At 52.6% G+C, this 19,078-nt stretch overlaps 1 protein-coding gene across 1 annotated transcript in view; it reads left to right on the plus strand.

Moving 5' to 3' along the window:
• Positions 1-3,399: 3,399 nt before the first annotated feature.
• Positions 3,400-19,078, plus strand: part of LOC144489274 (phospholipase D1-like) — a gene marked incomplete at its 5' end in the record, with an annotated part of 46,850 nt that continues 31,171 nt past the window's right edge. The window contains 6 exons of the mRNA XM_078207141.1: positions 3,400-3,458; positions 6,826-6,918; positions 9,585-9,737; positions 11,738-11,887; positions 14,270-14,353; positions 17,949-18,027. Coding sequence (XP_078063267.1) covers positions 3,400-3,458; positions 6,826-6,918; positions 9,585-9,737; positions 11,738-11,887; positions 14,270-14,353; positions 17,949-18,027 — 618 coding nt within the window. The remainder of the gene's footprint in view (positions 3,459-6,825; positions 6,919-9,584; positions 9,738-11,737; positions 11,888-14,269; positions 14,354-17,948; positions 18,028-19,078) is intronic.

The following is a 19,078-nucleotide window of genomic DNA, read 5'->3' on the forward strand; positions in this document are numbered from 1 at the left end:
CCCTCCCCCCCCGCCTCTCCCCTCCCCCCCCCCGCTCTCTCCCCTCCCCCCCCCGCTCTCTCCCCTCCCCCCCCGCTCTCTCCCCTCCCCCCCCGCTCTCTCCCCTCCCCCCCCGCTCTCTCCCTCCCCCCCCGCTCTCTCCCCTCCCCCCCCGCTCTCTCCCCTCCCCCCCCGCTCTCTCCCCTCCCCCCCGCTCTCCCCTCCCCCCCCGCTCTCTCCCCTCCCCCCCCGCTCTCTCCCCTCCCCCCCCGCTCTCTCCCCTCCCCCCCGCTCTCTCCCCTCCCCCCCCGCTCTCTCCCCTCCCCCCCCGCTCTCTCCCCTCCCCCCCCGCTCTCTCCCCTCCCCCCCCGCTCTCTCCCCTCCCCCCCCGCTCTCTCCCCTCCCCCCCCGCTCTCTCCCCTCCCCCCCCGCTCTCTCCCCTCCCCCCCCGCTCTCTCCCCTCCCCCCCCGCTCTCTCCCCTCCCCCCCCGCTCTCTCCCCTCCCCCCCCGCTCTCTCCCCTCCCCCCCGCTCTCTCCCCTCCCCCCCCGCTCTCTCCCCTCCCCCCCCGCTCTCTCCCCTCCCCCCCCGCTCTCTCCCCTCCCCCCCCGCTCTCTCCCCTCCCCCCCCGCTCTCTCCCCTCCCCCCCCGCTCTCTCCCCTCCCCCCCCGCTCTCTCCCCTCCCCCCCCGCTCTCTCCCCTCCCCCCCGCTCTCTCCCCTCCCCCCCCGCTCTCTCCCCTCCCCCCCCGCTCTCTCCCCTCCCCCCCCGCTCTCTCCCCTCCCCCCCGCTCTCTCCCCTCCCCCCCCGCTCTCTCCCCTCCCCCCCCGCTCTCTCCCCTCCCCCCCCGCTCTCTCCCCTCCCCCCCCCGCTCTCTCCCCTCCCCCCCCCGCTCTCTCCCTCCCCCCCCGCTCTCTCCCCTCCCCCCCCGCTCTCTCCCCTCCCCCCCCGCTCTCTCCCCTCCCCCCCCGCTCTCTCCCCTCCCCCCCCGCTCTCTCCCCTCCCCCCCCGCTCTCTCCCTCCCCCCCCCCTCCCCCCCCCGCTCTCTCCCCTCCCCCCCCCGCTCTCTCCCCTCCCCCCCCCCCGCTCTCTCCCCTCCCCCCCCCCGCTCTCTCCCCTCCCCCCCCCCGCTCTCTCCCCTCCCCCCCCCCGCTCTCTCCCCTCCCCCCCCGCTCTCTCCCCTCCCCCCCCCGCTCTCCCCCCTCCCCCCCCCGCTCTCTCCCCTCCCCCCCCCGCTCTCTCCCCTCCCCCCCCCCCCGCTCTCTCCCCTCCCCCCCCGCTCTCTCCCCTCCCCCCCCCGCTCTCTCCCCTCCCCCCCCCGCTCTCTCCCCTCCCCCCCCCGCTCTCTCCCCACATCAGTGTCCCTGCGCTCCTCCAATTCCAGCCTGTCCAGTCTCTCTCCATAGCTGAAATGCTCCGTCCCAGGCAGCATCCTGGTGTATCTCCTCTGCACCGTTTCCAGTGCGATCACATCCTTCCTGTAATGTTGCGACCAGAACTGCACACAGTTCTCCCGCTGTGGCCTCTGCAACATTTTCTACAGCTCCATCCTCACCTCCCTGCTCTTATAGTCTAAGCCTCGGCTAATAAAGGGAAGTCTCCCGTCTGCCTTCGTAACCACCTTGGCTGGGATTTTATGGCCTCACTCGTCCCGAAACCGTAATATCCCCCCCGCCGCCCCGTGACTTTTCCATGGTCCATCCCTCGCCTGCTCCGAATCCCCTGATGGGTGGGAAGGTGAAATTCCAGCCTTGTCTCCCATCCTGCTGCCTTCAGGGATCTTTGGACATGCGCCCCAAGCTCCCTCTGGTCCTCTGTCCTAGCATCCTATTCTTCATTATGTATTCCCTCGCCTCGTTAGTCCTCTCAAAAATGCAGCACCTTACACTTTTCAGGGTTAAATTCCTTTTGCCGCTGTTCTGACCATCCTGTCTGTGTCATCCTGTAACCTAAGGCTTTGCTCCTCACTCTTCATCTCACCACCAAGTATTATATCTCAGTGTCGTGAAAATACTTGACCATTTGGTCTGTTAAAGATGTTTCAAGTCGGTTCATTTGAGTTGATTTATTATTGTCACATGTATTGGGATACAGTGAAAAGTATTGTTTCTTGCGCGCTATACAGACAAAGCATACCGTTCATTGAGTACATAGGGGAGGAGGATTTGAGTTGATTTATTATTGTCACTTGCATTGGGGTACAGTGAAAAGGATTGTTTCTTGTGCACTAGACGGACAATATTGTCACAAGTAGGCTTACATTAACACCGCAACTAAGTTACTGTGATAATCCCCTGGTCGCCACACTCCGGCACCTGTTCGGGTAACTGTGAGGGAGAATTTAGTATGGCCGATGCATCCTAACCAGCACATCTTTTGGACTGTGGGAGGAAACCCACGCAGACACAGGGAGAACGTGCAGACTCCACACAGACAGTGACCCAAGCCGGGAATCGAACCCGGGTCCCTGGCGCTGTGAGGCAGCAGTGCTAACCACTGAGCTATCATGCTGCCCATACCATTCGTAGAGTACATAAAAGGAAAGGAGAGGGTGCAGAATGTAGTGTTACAGTCATAGCTAGGGTGCAGAGAAAGGTCAGCTTAATGTGAGGTCGCTCCATTCAAAAGTCTGATGGCAGCAGGGAAGAAGCTGTTCTTGAGTTGGTTGGTACGTGACCTCAGACTTTTGTATATTTTTCCCAATGGAAGAAGGTGGAACAGAGAATGTCCGGTGTGTGTTGGGTCCTTGATTTTGCTGGCTACTTTCCCGAGGCAGCGGGAAGTGTAGACAGAGTCAATGGATGGGAGGCTGGTTTGTACGATGGGGCTGGGCTACATTCACCACCCTTTGTAGTTCCTTGCGGTCTTGGGCAGAGCAGGAGCCCAGACCAAGCTGTGATACAACCAGAAAGGATGCTTTCTATGGTGCATCTGTAAAAGTTGGTGAGAGTCGTAGCTGACATGCCGAATTTGCTTAGTCTTCTGAGAAAGTAGAGGCGTTGGTGGGGCTTTCTTAACTATAGTGTCGGCATGGGGGGGACCAGGACAGGTTGTTGGTGATCTGGACACCTAAAAACCTGAAGCTCTCGACCATTTACACTTCATCCCCGTTGATGTAGACAGGGGCATGTTCTCCTTTTACGCTTCCTGAAGTCGATGACAATCTCCCTCGTTTTGCTGACATTGAGGGAGAGATTATTGTCGCTATACCACTTGGGTGGAAATTCATTTTTTACGGTGATTTGCGTGATGTAACCAGTACGCTTCTGAATGATAAGTCCTGGCGGTCCTTTGAGCGATCAATCGGGAGCAAGATGGACAGGAACAACTCTCACGCGCTCTGCAAATGTAATCTCCATGTTCAGAATTTGAGCTTTAAGTCTAACCTCTCTGGCGGTTAATGAAGTTGTATTTCATTTCAGATGGCTTTCCTAGATGTAAGTGAACTGTCCTTCATCCAAGACTTGGGTCCGAAAGGCTTGTAAGTGAATTGAATTGTTTCCTCGTGATAATTAAAAGTCTGACTGACTCACTGCACCGGCCAGTTCTTAATGCAGCAACATCATGTTACGATGCGGAGGTTGTTCCCCTTTAAGACGTAACGCTGAGTCGCCCAAAGAGGAATCCCTCGCCTCGTAATCTATTCAAAGTGTGTGGGAAGGTGTGAACTGCCCTTCAGTAACGTTTAGTGGGTAACTCACAGAAATACTAACACTCGCATGAAAATTAACTCTTAATTTAGTTATTTAACTATCCAGGAGCTTTAACCAAACAAGTAGTATGTCGAATAAAATAAGATTCTACTGGAATGCTGTTCAAATAAATACAAAACTCATTCATTCACCAAAAGTATAATAACTGAATTCCGTCACTCTCAAAAAAACCCAATACAACCAGGTTTTGTGACTTTCAGAAACTTTTGGAGTTCTTCTGTGGATTCCCTCTGTCTGAGAGTTCTTTCTGATTTGGTACCTTTCGCTGGTGAGATGGTGCATTTTCTGAAGAGATATATACAGCTGGCAGGGTGGAGACCTGCTCTCTTCCCCTCAACTTGAGAGGCAGCAGTTGCCAACTAGCTGTTTTTTTTCCCTCTTTGCACTCACTTTTATACCTGGGGTGACCTATCAATTTTCGCACAGTTGGATTGGGTCTGCTGTATTCAACAACATCGGATTCAAATCTCATAGGTTCTTGGTAGCTGAGTACTTGCTTTCAATTGATTGGGCAAAATTCAAAACATTCAAATGTCTTGAGCCTGTTACCAAGGCAACCCTGCTGCCATGCTTTGGATACAAAATGTTTCGGTCTGGGACTCTGTGTGTACTTTGCATTTTAAACCCCCAAACATTGAAACCAAACCAGCTTTTAAAGGGACCACCACAATGTTTTGTCCCTCTAGAATTTTCTTTCCATTCTTTATAAACTCAACTTCGCAACGATAGGAACACAGGAATTAGGAACAGAAGGAGGCCATTCAGCCCTTCGAGCCTGCTCCGCCATTCAATCAGATCATGGCTGATCTCTCCCTGGTCTCAAATCCACCTCCCCACCTGTTCCCCATATCCCTTTAACACATTTTAAAAATCAGAAATATATCTATCTCCTTCTTGAAACCATTCAATGATTCAGTCTCCTCGCGCTATGGGGCAGTGAGTTCCACAAACTCACCACCCTCTGCGAGAAGTAGTTCCTTCTCATCTCAGTTATAAATCCACCGCCTCTCAACCTATACCTGTGACCTCTTGTTCGAGATTGCCCCACAAGAGGAAACATTTGGTCTGTATTTACTCTATCAGTCTCTTTTTAGTATTTTACTAAAATCAGATCCCCTCTCGTCCTTCTAAACTCCAGCGATGTGTAGGTTAGGTGGATTGGCCATGCTAAATTGCCCCTTGGTCTCAGGGGGATTAGCAGGGTTACGGGGATAGGGCCTGGGTGGGATTGTGATTGGTGCAGACTCGATTTGATGAATAGTCTCTTTCTGCACTGTCGGGATTTTATGAACACGATGTGTGATCCATTTCCTTCAAACTCACTGGAGTTCAGAAGGATAAGAGGGGATCTGATCCAGGTGTTGTCGGGAAAAATCCCTTGTACCAGTGCCTTCAAGGAGGTCGAGTCGCAAGGCAAGGTTCAAAGCGTTTTTCTTTATTGTACAATTACTGTGATCCCAGGGAGACCCCCGTAGCCAGCTTAGAAACAGTGGCTTGGCCACGTTGATCTCAATAGTTACACATTTGCTCTGGATATTTATAGGAATCCAAATTCGAGCGGGAACATTTGCTCATACATTTTTACAATACTTAAAAAGTGTCCTATCTGGTCAGGAAGTTCCCTGGTAGACTTTGTCAATTTGCACCTGTATGGTGTGTGTCCGTGTTAATGGGACTGCCTGTTCTTGCCCCGGTGTTTTAATGTGTTTCCCATTATCCTCTCGATGTGTCCCCTTATCTAAATCGACCTCTGATGTTTTGTGTCTGTATTCTATGCTTGCGAGATGAGGTGTTAATGTCATTTTGTCCTGCTGTGTGTAGGGGGATTTAATTAATCTTTTATTCTTTTTATCCCGGTTTATTAAGTTTCTTTGCCTGCCTTGGCCATTTTATTCCCATAATATTTTATTTGCAGTACAGTTGTGCCATATATCCCACTGCCAGGTCTTTACTCGCAGATATCCCGATCTTCTGGCCAAGGGCCGGTTTAAAATGCAGCTTCGTGCTGTTGCTGGGCAGAATAAGGATCTTCCATCAAACTTGAATTAAAGGTTTCTCAGCTGTGCAGAGGGGGATTTAAACGAATGTCCATTCGGGTGTTCCCCTCTGCATTGTGGGCACGTTATGAATGGTGCCAATCAGTCCAATAAATGAATATGTTTAATAAGGTGAATATTGGTGAGATAATAAAAATATGGCTTTGGAAAATGGCCTACTTCAGTGGGATATGAAATACTAAAAGAGACTGATAGAGTAAATACAGACCAAATGTTTCCTCTTGTGGGGCAATCTCGAACAAGAGGTCACAGGTATAGGCTGAGAGGCGGTGGATTTATAACTGAGATGAGGAGGAACTGCTTCTCGCAGTGGGTGGTGAGTTTGTGGAACTCACTGCCCCATAGCGCGGTGGAGTCTGAACCATTGAATGGTTTCAAGAAGGAGATGGATATATTTCTAATAAAAAGGGGATAAAGGGGAACAGGTGGGGGGGTGGATTCGAGACCAGGGAGAGATCAGCCATGATCTGATTGAATAGCGGAGCAGGCTCGAAGGGCTGAATGGCCTCCTTCTGTTCCTAATTCCATGTTCCTGAAGCATGTCTAGAGGTTGCCAGGTAACTCGGGAGTGGCGTAGCTGTTACCATCAAAGGGGCAAGTCTTGCCATGGGCTCTATTCATTGTGGCACGATGGCACAGTGGGTTAGCACTGCTGCTTCACAGCGCCAGGGATCCGGGTTCGATTCCTGGCCTTGGGTCACTGTCTGTGCGGAGTCTGCACGTTCTCCCCGTGTCTGCGTGGGTTTCCTCCGGGTGCTCCGGTTTCCTCCCACAGTCTGAAAGATGTGTTGGTTAGGTCGGTGGATTGGCCGTGCTAAATTGCCCCTTAGTGTCAGGGGGACTAGCTGGGGTAAATGGGGTTATGGGTATAGGGCCTGGGTGGGATTGCGGTCGGTGCGAACCTGATGGGCTGAATGGCCTCATTCTGCATTGTAGGGACTCTCTGATTCGATGATATCGATACCTGGGTGGTGGAGCTACATCGTGAGCCAGTGAAGGAACCTGGGTTATTTTTCCCACGGGGAAGATGCAAGGTGAATTGGCGTGTGTTTTAATTGCAGCGTTCTTGTCTCCACAGGGAGGGGATGATTGTGAAGCGATCGGGAGGGCATCGCATTCCCGGCTTGAACTGCTGCGGGCGAGACAACATCTGCTATCGCTGGTCCAAGAGGTCAGTGGGTGCCAGGACACGCGGTTTCCCACGCCGCGGCTCACTCCCGCTCCATACGGGAGAGTCAGCCCTGACCAGATGGATGTAACCCTGAGATTACCACCTTTCCATCCCCTCAAGTACCTCTGCGCCCCCTCACCCCCACCCCGACGCCACTCCCCCACACCTGCCTGATCTGCCCGCTCTGGCATGGCACTATCTCAGGCTGCCCTTTTGGACCGTTTACACCCTGTGCCCATCACCCAATTGGATTATTCTTCACCACCAATCCAATTATCTACCCACAATTCCCGGCTTGGGTCACTGTCTGTGTGGAGTCTGCACGTTCTCCCCGTGTCTGCGTGGGTTTCCTCCGGGTGCTCCGGTTTCCTCCCACAGTCTAGAGATGTGCAGGTTAGGTGGATTGGCCATGCTAAATTGACTTTTAGTGTTAGGGGAATTTGCAGGGTAAATCCGCAGGGTTTTGGGGGTTGGGCCTGGGTGGGATTGTGGTCGGTGCAGACTCGATGGGCCAAATGGCCTCCTTCTGCACTGTGGGGATTATATTCTATTCTCTTCACCCCCAACATTTAAGGTGATGGTCTAGTGGTATCATAGCTGGACCATTACTCCAGAAACTCAGCTAATGTTCTGGGGACCCGAGTTCGAATCCCACCATAGCAGACGTTCCAATTTGAATTCAATGAAAGATATCTGAAATTTAGATTCTACTGATGACCGTGAAGCCATTGATTTTCGAAAAACCCATCTGGTTCACTGCTATCCTTTAGGGAAGGAAATCTGCTGTCCTTACCCGGTCTGGCCTACACGTGACTCCAGAGCCACAGCAATGTGGTTGGCTCTCAACTGCCCTCGGGCAACTAAGGATGGGCAATAAATGCTGGCCCAGCCAGCGACATGCCAAGTGCTCATCCAGGTACTTTTTAAAGGATGTGAGGCATCCCACCTCCACCACCCTCCCAGGCAGCGCATTCCAGACCCTCACCACCCTCTGGGTAAAAAGGTTTTTTCCTCAAATCCCCCCCAAACCTCCTGCCCCTCACCCTGAACCTCTGACCCCTCGTGACTGACCCTTCAACTAAGGGGAACAGCTGCTCCTTATCCACTCTGTCCGTGTCCCTCATAATCTTGTCCACCTCGATCAGGTCACCCTTTTATTTTTTCTGCTTCAACGAAAACAACGCAAGTCTACCCAACCTCTTCACATAGCTGAAATGTTCCATCCCAGGCAGCATCCTGGTGAATCTCCTCTGCACCCTCTCCAGTGAAATCACATCCTTCCTGTAATGTGGCGACCAGAACTGCACACAGTGCTCCAGCTGTGGCCTCAACAAAGTTCTATACAACTCCATCATGACCTCCCTGCTTTTGTAATCTAAGCCTCGATTGATAAAGGCAAGTGTCCCATATGCCTTTTTCACCACGCTACTGACATGCCCGTCCTGCCTTCAGAGATCTGTGGACAAACACCCCAACGTCCCTTTGTTCAACAGGACACCTTCGTGTCATGCCATTCATTGAATACTTCCTTGTCAAATGACTCCTTCCAAAGTGTTATCACCTCACACTTTTCAGGGTTAAATTCCATCTGCCACTAATCCGCCCATTTGATCATTGTGTCCATATCTTCCTGTAACCCAAGATACTCCACCTCACTGCTAACCAGCCAGCCAATCTTTGTGCCATCCGCAAACTTACTAATCCTACCCCTACATTGTCATCTATTGGTTTGATTTATTATTGTTACATGTATTGGGATACAGTGAAAAGTATTATTTTTTGCGCGCTGTACAGACAAAGCATACCGTTCATAGAGAAGGAAACGAGAGAGTGCAGAATGTAGTGTTACAGTCATAGCTAGGGTGTAGAGAAAGATCAACTTAATACAAGGTAGATCCATTCAAAAGTCTGACAGCAGCAGGGAAGAAGCTGTTCTTGAGTCGGTTGGTCCGTGACCTCAGACTTTTGCCCCTTAGTGTCCAAAGATGTGCAGCTTAGGTAAATTTGGCCATGCTATATTGCCCCTGAGCGTCAGGAGGATTAGCAGGGTAAATATGTGGGGTTACGGGGTCATAGCTAGGAGAGAAAGATTAACTTAGTGTAAGGTAGTCCATTCAAAAGCCTGATGGCAGCAGGGAAGAAGCTGTTCTTGAGTCGGTTGGTGCGTGACCTCAGATTTTGCATCTTTTTCCCGGTGGAAGAGAGAATGTCCGGGGTGCGTGGGGTCCTTAATTATGCTGGCTGCTTTTCCCCGAGGCAGCGGGAAGTGTAGACAGAGTCGATGGATGGGAGGCTGGTTTGCGTGATGGATTGGGCTACATTCACGACCGTTTGTAGTTCCTTGCGGTCTTGGGCAGAGCAGGAGCCATACCAAGCTGTGATACAACCAGAAAGAATGCTTTCTGTGGTGCATCTGTAAAAGTTGGTGAGAGTTGTAGCTGACATGCCAAATTTCCTTAGTCTCCTGAGAAAGTAGAGGTGTTGGTGGGGCTTTCTTAACTATAGTGTCGGCGTGGGGGGGACCAGGACAGGATGTTGGTGATCTGGACACCTAGAAACTTGAAGCTCTCGACCCTTTTTACTTCATCCCCATGGATGTAGACAGGGGCATGTTCTCCTTTACGCTTCCTGAAGTCGATGACAATCTCCTTCATTTTGTTCTTCAGGTGGATGGTCATCAAGGATTCCTTCCTCCTCTACATGCGGCCTTCCAATGGCGTCATCTCCTTTGTGTTACTCTTCGACAAAGGCTTCAATGTCCAAGTTGGCAGCAAGGACACGGGCACCAAATACGGGGTGATGATCGAAAATCAGTCCAGGTTCGACCGCTCTCACTCTCTGCCTCTCTCGTCTGTTTGTGCGTCTTTCCGAGGGGAATTGGGGAGAGGCGGTCCTCCCCCTTCGCCCCTGTTAGATATGTTTGTGGCCTCCTTGTAATTCCTGGTAAACATGTCCCGTTCCCAAAAACGCCTGACTAAAATCTGTCTGGGGGTGAGGGGTTAACCTTCAAGTCAGAGCTCCGAATGGCACACCGACCTGAAAGGATCACTTCCACTTCTCCCCATCTCTCTCCGACAGACCTGCTGAGTGTTCCCAACATTTTCTTTTCCGGAATTTCCATCCTGAGCGATTTGTGCTGTTGTTTAAATAAAAAACAAGTCTTGATTTTCACATTTTCAATTGAGTCAGGAGGATGTGGGACTCACTCCCACGGAAAGTGGGGGAGGATGTGGGACTCACTCCCACGGAAAGTGGGGGAGAATGTGGGAGTCGCTCCCACGGGGAGTGGGGGAGAATGTGGGACTCGCTCCCACGGGGAGTGGGGGAGAATGTGGGACTCGCTCCCACGGGTAGTGGGGGAGAATGTGGGACTCGCTCCCACGGGGAGTGGGGGAGAATGTGGGACTCGCTCCCACGGGGAGTGGGGGAGAATGTGGGACTCGCTCCCACGGGGAGTGGGGGAGAATGTGGGACTCGCTCCCACGGGGAGTGGGGAGAATGTGGGACTCGCTCCCACGGGGAGTGGGGGAGAATGTGGGACTCATTCCCACGGGGAGTGGGGGAGAATGTGGGACTCGCTCCCACGGGGAGTGGGGGAAAATGTGGGACTCATTCCCACGGGGAGTGGGGGAGAATGTGGGACTCGCTCCCACGGGGAGTGGGGGAGAATGTGGGACTTGCTCCCACGGGGAGTGGGGACAATGTGGGACTCGCTCCCACGGGGAGTGGGGAGAATGTGGAACTTGCTCCCACGGGGAGTGGGGGAGGATGTGGGACTCGCTCCCACGGGGAGTGGGGGAGAATGTGGGACTCACTCCCACGGGGAGTGGGGAGAATGTGGGACTTGCTCCCACGGGGAGTGGGGGAGAATGTGGGACTTGCTCCCACGGGGAGTGGGGGAGAATGTGGGACTTGCTCCCACGGGGAGTGGGGGAGAATGTGGGACTTGCTCCCACGGGGAGTGGGGGAGAATGTGGGACTTGCTCCCACGGGGAGTGGGGGAGAATGTGGGACTCGCTCCCACGGGGAGTGGGGAGAATGTGGAACTTGCTCCCACGGGGAGTGGGGGAGGATGTGGGACTCGCTCCCACGGGGAGTGGGGGAGAATGTGGGACTCACTCCCACGGGGAGTGGGGGAGAATGTGGGACTTGCTCCCACGGGGAGTGGGGGAGAATGTGGGACTTGCTCCCACGGGGAGTGGGGGAGAATGTGGGACTTGCTCCCACGGGGAGTGGGGGAGAATGTGGGACTCGCTCCCACGGGGAGTGGGGGAGAATGTGGGACTCGCTCCCACGGGGAGTGGGGGAGAATGTGGGACTCGCTCCCGTGGGGAGTGAGGAGAATGTGGGAGTCGCTCCCACGGGGAGTGGGTGAGAATGTGGGACTCGCTCCCACGGGGAGTGGAGGAGAATGTGGGACTTGCTCCCACGGGGAGTGAGGAGAATGTGGGACTCGCTCCCGCGGGGAGCGGGGAGAATGTGGGACTCGCTCCCATGGGGGGTCTTCAAGGTGCATAGTATCGGGACAGTTAAATGGGGGGAAGCTGGATAAACACATGAGGGAGGAAGAAATGGCAGGATATGGGGATGGTGTGAGGTGGAGAGGGGGTGGGAGGAGGCTGAGGTGGAGCAGTAACACCAGCATGGAGCAGATGGGCTGAAGGGCCAGTTTCTGTGGGTTGTGATATGGGAGTCGCTCTGCACTGTGGGAATCTACAGCGGAGAGGCAAGGATCTTTCAACGCAACCTCGTAATAATGAGCCCAATCGAGGCTGCCGGTCTCCCGCTAACACTCTGCGCTTTGTTCCTTTGTGCCCAGGACTCTGATCATTAAGTGCAGCAATTATCGGCAGGCCTGTTGGTGGAAACAGGAAATCACTAACTTGGCCGAGAGGCACGGGCAGGATTTCCTCACCGAACATCGCTTCGATTCCTTTGTTCCAGCTCGGCACGACATCCTGGCCCGCTGGTAACTATCGAACCCACTGTCCCCACCCCTCACCTCCTCTCCCTCCCCCTCCACCCCCTCTCCTTCCCGCCCCCCCCATCTCCCTCCGCCCCCCCCCTCCTTCCCTCTATCCCCCCTTCTCCCTCCCCCAACCACCTCCTCTCCCTCCCTCCATTCCCCCACCTCCTCTCCCTCCCCTGGTCCCCCTCCACTCCCTCTCCCACTCCCTCCGCCCCCTCTCCTTCCCCTCCCATTCCCCTCCACCCTCTCCTTCCCTCTATCCCCCCTCCACCCCATCTCCCTCTCCCAACCACCTCCTCTCCCTCCCCTGGTCCCCCTCCACTCCCTCTCCCACTCCCTCCGCCCCCTCTCCTTCCCCCCCCCCCCCCATCTCCCTCCGCCCCCCCCTCCTTCCCTCTATTTCCCCCCTCCACCCCATCTCCCTCCCCCAACCACCTCCTCCCCCTCCCTCCATTCCCCCACCTCCTCTCCCTCCCCCAACCACCTCCTTCCCCTCCCTCCATTCCCCCACCTCCTCTCCCTCCCCTGGTCCCCCTCCACTCCCTCTCCCGCTCCCTCTGCCCCCTCTCCTTCCCCCATCCCCCTCCACCCCATCTCCCTCCCCCAACCACCTCCTCTCCCTCCCTCCATTCCCCCACCTCCTCTCCCTCCCCTAGTCCCCCTCCACTCCCTCTCCCGCTCCCTCTGTCCCCTCTCCTTCCCCCATCCCCCTCCACCCCATCTCCTCCCCCAACCACCCCTTCTCCCTTCCTCCCTCCCTCCAACCACCCCCCTCTCCCTCCCTCCATTCCCCCACCTCCTCTCCCTCCCTCCATTCCCCCACCTCCTCTCCCTTCCTCCATTCCCCCACCTCCTCTCCCTCCCTCCATTTCCCCCACCTCCTCTCCCTCCCTCCATTTCCCCCACCTCCTCTCCCTCCCTCCATTTCCCCCACCTCCTCTCCCTCCCTCCATTCCCCCACCTCCTCTCCCTCCCTCCATTCCCCCACCTCCTCTCCCTCCCTCCATTTCCCCCACCTCCTCTCCCTCCCTCCATTTCCCCCACCTCTTCTCCCTCCCTCCATTCCCCCACCTCCTCTCCCTCCCTCCATTCCCCCACCTCCTCTCCCTCCCTCCATTCCCCCACCTCCTCTCCCTCCCTCCCTCTATGCCCGCTCCACCTTCTCTCCCTCCCCACAGTCCCTGATTTCGTTCGTGCGTGAAAACCAAGGGCCCCATCTCCTCACCCAATTTCTGAGAGAGAGCGAGAGAGGGGGGAGCGACGTGGGTTGGCATGGGGCAAGGTCACGACCTCCCCTTGCCTTTCTCAACAGCGCCCCCCCTCCCCCTCAAATAGCACAGCCATCTTGTATTCGCACTCAACTTTGGTAGTGGGGGGACGACGACCCATCAGTGCACAGCAAGATTCCGCTGAGGGCTGAAGCTAAAGGGCTAAGTTGCCCCTTAGTGTCCTGGGATGCGTCGGTTAGAGGGATTAACGGGGTAAATGTGTGGGGTTACTGGGATAGGGCCTGGGTGGGATTGTGGTCGGTGCCGGCTCGACGGGCCGAATGGCCTCCTTCTGCACTGTAGAGATTCTATGATCTCGCAGCAATGATGGGGACGGCCTAGTGGTATTATTGCCCGACTATTAATCCAGAAACTCAGCTAATGTTCTGGGGGACCCGGGTTCGAATCCCGCCACGGCAGATGGTGGAATTTGAATTCAATAAAAAAAATCTGGAATTAAGAATCTACTGATGACCACGAAACCGTTGTTGGAAAAACCCATCTGGTTCACCAATGTCCTTTCGGGAAGGAAATCTGCCGTCCTTACCTGGTCTGGCCTACATGTGACTCCAGAGCCACAGCAATGTGGTTGTCTCTCAACAGCCCCTCTGAAATGTCCGAGTGAGACACCCAGCTCAAGGGGCAACTAGGGATGGGCAATAAATGTTGGCCCAGCCCAGCGACACCCATGTCCCCCCAATGAATAAGAAAAGTGAGGCAGAGATTCCTAAGAGTCTCTTTGGAAGTCATTGATGGTTCAATACCAAATCCATCTCCCTGGCCACCGGTGCGTCCATCGGATGCGGGTAAAGCGGGGGACGTGGTTGGCGTAACGTCTAAGCAGAGAGCTGGCACTCCCCAACTCCCTCCTTGGCAATGCGGCACTCCCGCAGTGCTGGGCGCACCAGTGATCCCGGGGTGGGCTTGTGACCTGAGGTGGGACCGTGACCCCCAGTTGACCCTTGACCCCTTGGATCCCGATCAGCGCTGCTCTCGGTGGGTGAAGTTGGAACATCTCGGCTCAAAGCCCAGATGGTTCTCTCGCTTGTTGTGGCATCTTGGAATCAGCTTGGCCACCCCACCCTGACCTCCGTCTCTCTCTGTCTCTCCGCAGGTTTGTAAATGGCAGTGGATATTTCTCTGCCCTCTCCGATGCTTTGGAACAAGCCAAGGAAGAGATCTTTATTGCTGATTGGTGGTGAGTCAGCTGTTGTCTTGCATCTGGGCGATCGTACAGCACAGAAGGAGGCCATTTGACCCATCCTGCCTGCGCCATCCCATTTCAAAGAACTATCTCATTGCTCCCCAACTCTTTCCCTTACTCCCCCACCCAAAATCTTTCTCTACACCCTAGCTTTGACTGTAACACTACATTCTGCACCCTCTCCTTTCCTTCTCTATGAATGGTATGTTTTGTCTGTATAGCGCACAAGAAACAATACTTTTCACTGTATCCCAATAAATATGACAAATCAAATCCTTCTCCCCTATGTACTCTATGAACGGTATGCTTTGTCTGTATAGTGTGCAAGAAACAATACTTTTCACTGTATCCCAATGCAGGTAACAATAAATGAAATCCTTGTACAACTTCAACAGGACGTCCCAACTCCTGTATTCAATGTTCTGACCAATGAAACCAAGCATGCCGAATGCCTTCTTCACCACTCTGTCCACCTGTGACTCCACTTTCAAGGAGCTATGAACCTGTACCCCGAGATCTCTTTGTTCTGTAACTCTCCCCAACGCCCGACCATTAACTGAGTAAGTCCTGCCCTGGTTCAATCTACCAAAATGCATCACCTCGCATTTGTCTAAATTAAACTCCATCTGCCATTCGTCAGCCCACTGGCCCAATTGATCAAGATCCCGTTGCAATCCGAGATAACCTCCTTCACTGTCCACTATGCCACCAATTGCATCATCTGCAAACTTACTAACCATGCCTACTAAATTTTCATCCAAATCATTGATACAAATGACAAATAACAATAGGCCCAGCACCAATCCCTGAGGCGCACCACTGGTCACCGGCCTCCAGTTTGAAAAGCAACCCTCTACAACCACTCTGTCTTCTGTCAAGAAGCCAATTTTGTATTCAGTTGGCTATCTCACCCTGGATCCCAAAAGATTTAACCTTCTGCAACAACCTACCACGTGGTACCTTGTCAAAGGCCTTGCTAAAGTCCGGTTGGACAACATCAAATGCACTGCCCTCATCTACCTTCTTGGTTATCTTGGAGTAGGGGGTTTTAGATCAGACGGGCAGCATGCGTCGGTGCAGGCTTGGTGGGCCAAAGAGCCTGTTTCTGTGCTGTAATTTTCTTTATTCTTTGGGGAGCTGAAGACTGCAAGCTACTTTGAGTTTTCAAGATTGTTTGAAATCAGTATTCGACTTAAGGAACTGGATTCCAGTATCATGTGAGCTTTAGCCTGTGCAGTGGTAAATCTATTTCGGAGGGTTTTGTTTATTGGGTATTGGTTTGGATTGGAACGTCTGATATATGTTGGTTGAGGGTTATACATGAGTGTGATTGTTTTGTTCTTGTTTGTTCATGTTAAAAATTCTTGCCATTTTTCTCACTATACATGTTAAGTATATTCTTAAACTTTGTTTGATAAAAGCTCAAAAGTGAGTCTTTTGAATCGCTCCTGAAGTGGAACAAATCATGCTTATCCGAGCCAAATTCAACATTTAAAAAATACTTATGGTTCAGGCAAGTTTCATAAAACGCTTTGAAGTTTCTGCCCTGACCCATAACATTATCCATTTCCCTCTGTGGAAAATTGAATCTGCATCCACCGCCCTTTCAGGGCAGCGCCTTCCAGATCACAACAACTCACTGTAGATAAAAAATATTCTCCAACTCCTTCCCCCTCCCCCTTGTTCTTTTGTCAATTGTCTTAAAATTGGTGTCCTCAGGTTCCCGATCCTTCCACCAGTGGGGACAGATTCTCCTGATCCATTCTGTCAAGATCCCTTCGTGATTTTGAACATCACAATCTCCTCCCAATGTTCTCTTTCGCAAGGGGAACACTCCCAACTGAGAATCCTAGAACCCCTACAGTGCAGAAGGAGGCCATTCAGTCCATCGAGTGTGCACCGACAACAGTCCCACCCAGGCCTTATCCCATTAACCTCACATATTTACCCTGCTAATCTCCCTGATACTAAGGAGCAATTTAGCATGGCCAATCCCCCTAACCTACACATCTTTGGATACTAAGGGGCAATTTAGCATGGCCAATCCCCCTAACCTACACATCTTTGGATACTAAGGGGCAATTTAGCATGGCCAATCCCCCTAACCTACACATCTTTGGATACTAAGGGGCAATTTAGAATGGCCAATCCACCTAACCTACACATCTTTGGATACTAAGGGGCAATTTAGTATGGCCAATCCACCTAATCTGCACATCTTTGGGCACTAAGGGGCAATTTACCATGGCCAATCCACCTAACCTGCACATCTTTGGGCACTAAGGGGCAATTTAGCATGGCCAATCCACCTAACCTACACATCTTTGGAGTGCAGGAGGAAACCGGAGCACCTGAAGGCGAGCCATTCTATCTTCTTAACTGAAGTCCCTCATCCCAGGGACTGTTCTTGTGAACCACATCCGCACTCTCTCCAAAGGCTTCCAACATCCATTGTGCAGGGTGTAGGTGAGGCCTCGCCTGGAATTCTGCATACGGTTTTTGTCCCCTTACCTAAGAAAAGGATATAGTAACATTGGAGGCAGTGCAAAGGAGATTCACCAGGCTAATTCCTGGGATGAGCGGGTTGTCCTATCGAGAGAGATTAAATAGTCTGGCTCTGTATCCCTTGGGAGTGAGAGTGAGGGGGTGACCTTATTCAAAGATATAAGATCCTGAGAGGGTTTTATAGGTGGCACAGTTGTGTACAGTTTGAGGTTTGTGTAGTATCCTAACAATGTTAGGGGTTGTGGGTTTTAAAGAAGAAGATATGTGCACGTGTAGATTCAAAGTAACACGCAACACATTTATTCGAGGAGATATTTTAAAGTTTTTTTAAAAAAGTTTTTATTTATTAGTCACAAGTCGGCTTATCTTTAAACTGCAATGGGATGGACACTGCTGCCTCACAGCGCCAGGGACCTAGGTTCGGTTCCCGGCTTGGGTCACTGTCTGTGTGGAGTTTGTACATTCTCCCCGTGTCTGCGTGGGTTTCCTCTGGGTGCTCTGGCTTCCTCCCGTAGCCCACCAGACGTGCTGGTTAGGCACATTGGCCACGCTAAATTCTCCCTCAGTGTTACCCGAACGCGAGTGTGGCGGCTAGGAGATTTTCACAGTAACTTCATTGCATCGTTAATGGAAGCTTACTTGTGACACTAATTTAATAAACTTTAGACAATGAAGTTACTGTGAGAATCCCCCAGTCGCCACACTCCGGCGCCTGTTCGGGTAACACCGAGGGAGAATTTAGCACCTAACCAGCCCGTCTTTTGGACTGTGGGAGGAAACCGGAGCACCCGGAGGAAACCCACGCAGACACTGGGAGAACGTGCAGACTCCGCACAGAGAGTGACCCAAGCTGGGAATCAAACCTGGGTCCCTGGCTCTATGAGGCGGCAGTGCTAACCACTGTGCCACCGTGCCCCCCACAGTACAAAGTGAAATGAAATCAGCAGCCTGTTCAAACACCCTAACGACATCGCTGTAAAATGATGCGATCAGCTCTCAAAGCAACCATGCAACCGTTTAAATATTGATTTATTTTCTAATGCTCGGCACTGAAGGGATTTCATCTCTCCTCAATTCTTGGTAGGCTGAGCCCGGAGATACACCTGAAAAGACCAGCAAAGGACAACTACTGGAGGCTGGACATTGTACTGAAACGCAAAGCGGTGAGTCACCCACACAGCTGTTAACGTTTCCTCACACTGTTAACTCCACTAGATTGTTACCTTGTGGGACAAGGGCATCGTTGGCAAGACCGGCATTTATGGTCCATCCCTGATTGCCCCTTGATACCCGAGTGTATCTATTGCCCATACATCCTGTACACTGCGAGATGGTTAATTAACCCACTAACTTGATCCAATAATGAATCATAGAATCCTTACTGTACAGAATGTGGCCATTTGGCCCATCAACTCTGCACCAACCCTCTGCCAGAGCATCTTACCCAGACCCTTTCTCCTGCCCTGTCCCCATACACTTACCATGCCAATCCACCTAACCGACACACTTGTGGACACTAAGGGGCAATTTAGCATGATCAATCCACCTAACCTACACATCTTTGGACACTAAGGGACAATTTAGCATGGCCAATCCACCTAACCGACACACTTGTGGACACTAAGGGGCAATTTAGCATGATCAATCCACCTAACCTACACATCTTTGGACACTAAGGGACAATTTAGCATGGCCAATCCACCTAACCCGCACATCTTTGGACACTAAGGGACAATTTAGCATGATCAATCCACCTAACCTACACATCTTTGGACAATAAGGGACAATTTAGCATGGCCAATCCACCTAACCTGCACATCTTTGGGCACTAAAGGGCAATTTAGCATTGGGCAATCCAGCTAACCTGCACATCTTTGGACACTAAGGGGCAATTTAGCATGGCAAATCTACCTCACCTGCACATCTTTGGACAATAAGGGGCAATTTACCATGGCCAATCCACCTAACCCGCACATCTTTGGACAAGAAGGGGCAATTTAGCATGACCAATCCACCTAACCTACACATCTTTGGACAATAAGGGGCAATTTAGCATGACCAATCCACCTAACCTACACATCTTTGGACAATAAGGGGCAATTTAGCATGGCCAATCCACCTAACCTACACATCTTTGGACACTAAGGGGCAATTTAGCATGGCCAATCCACCTAACCCGCACATCTTTGGACAATAAGGGGCAATTTAGCATGG

This window comes from Mustelus asterias, unplaced genomic scaffold (assembly GCF_964213995.1).
Source record: "Mustelus asterias unplaced genomic scaffold, sMusAst1.hap1.1 HAP1_SCAFFOLD_2077, whole genome shotgun sequence".
NCBI classification, from domain to species: Eukaryota; Metazoa; Chordata; class Chondrichthyes; order Carcharhiniformes; family Triakidae; genus Mustelus; species Mustelus asterias.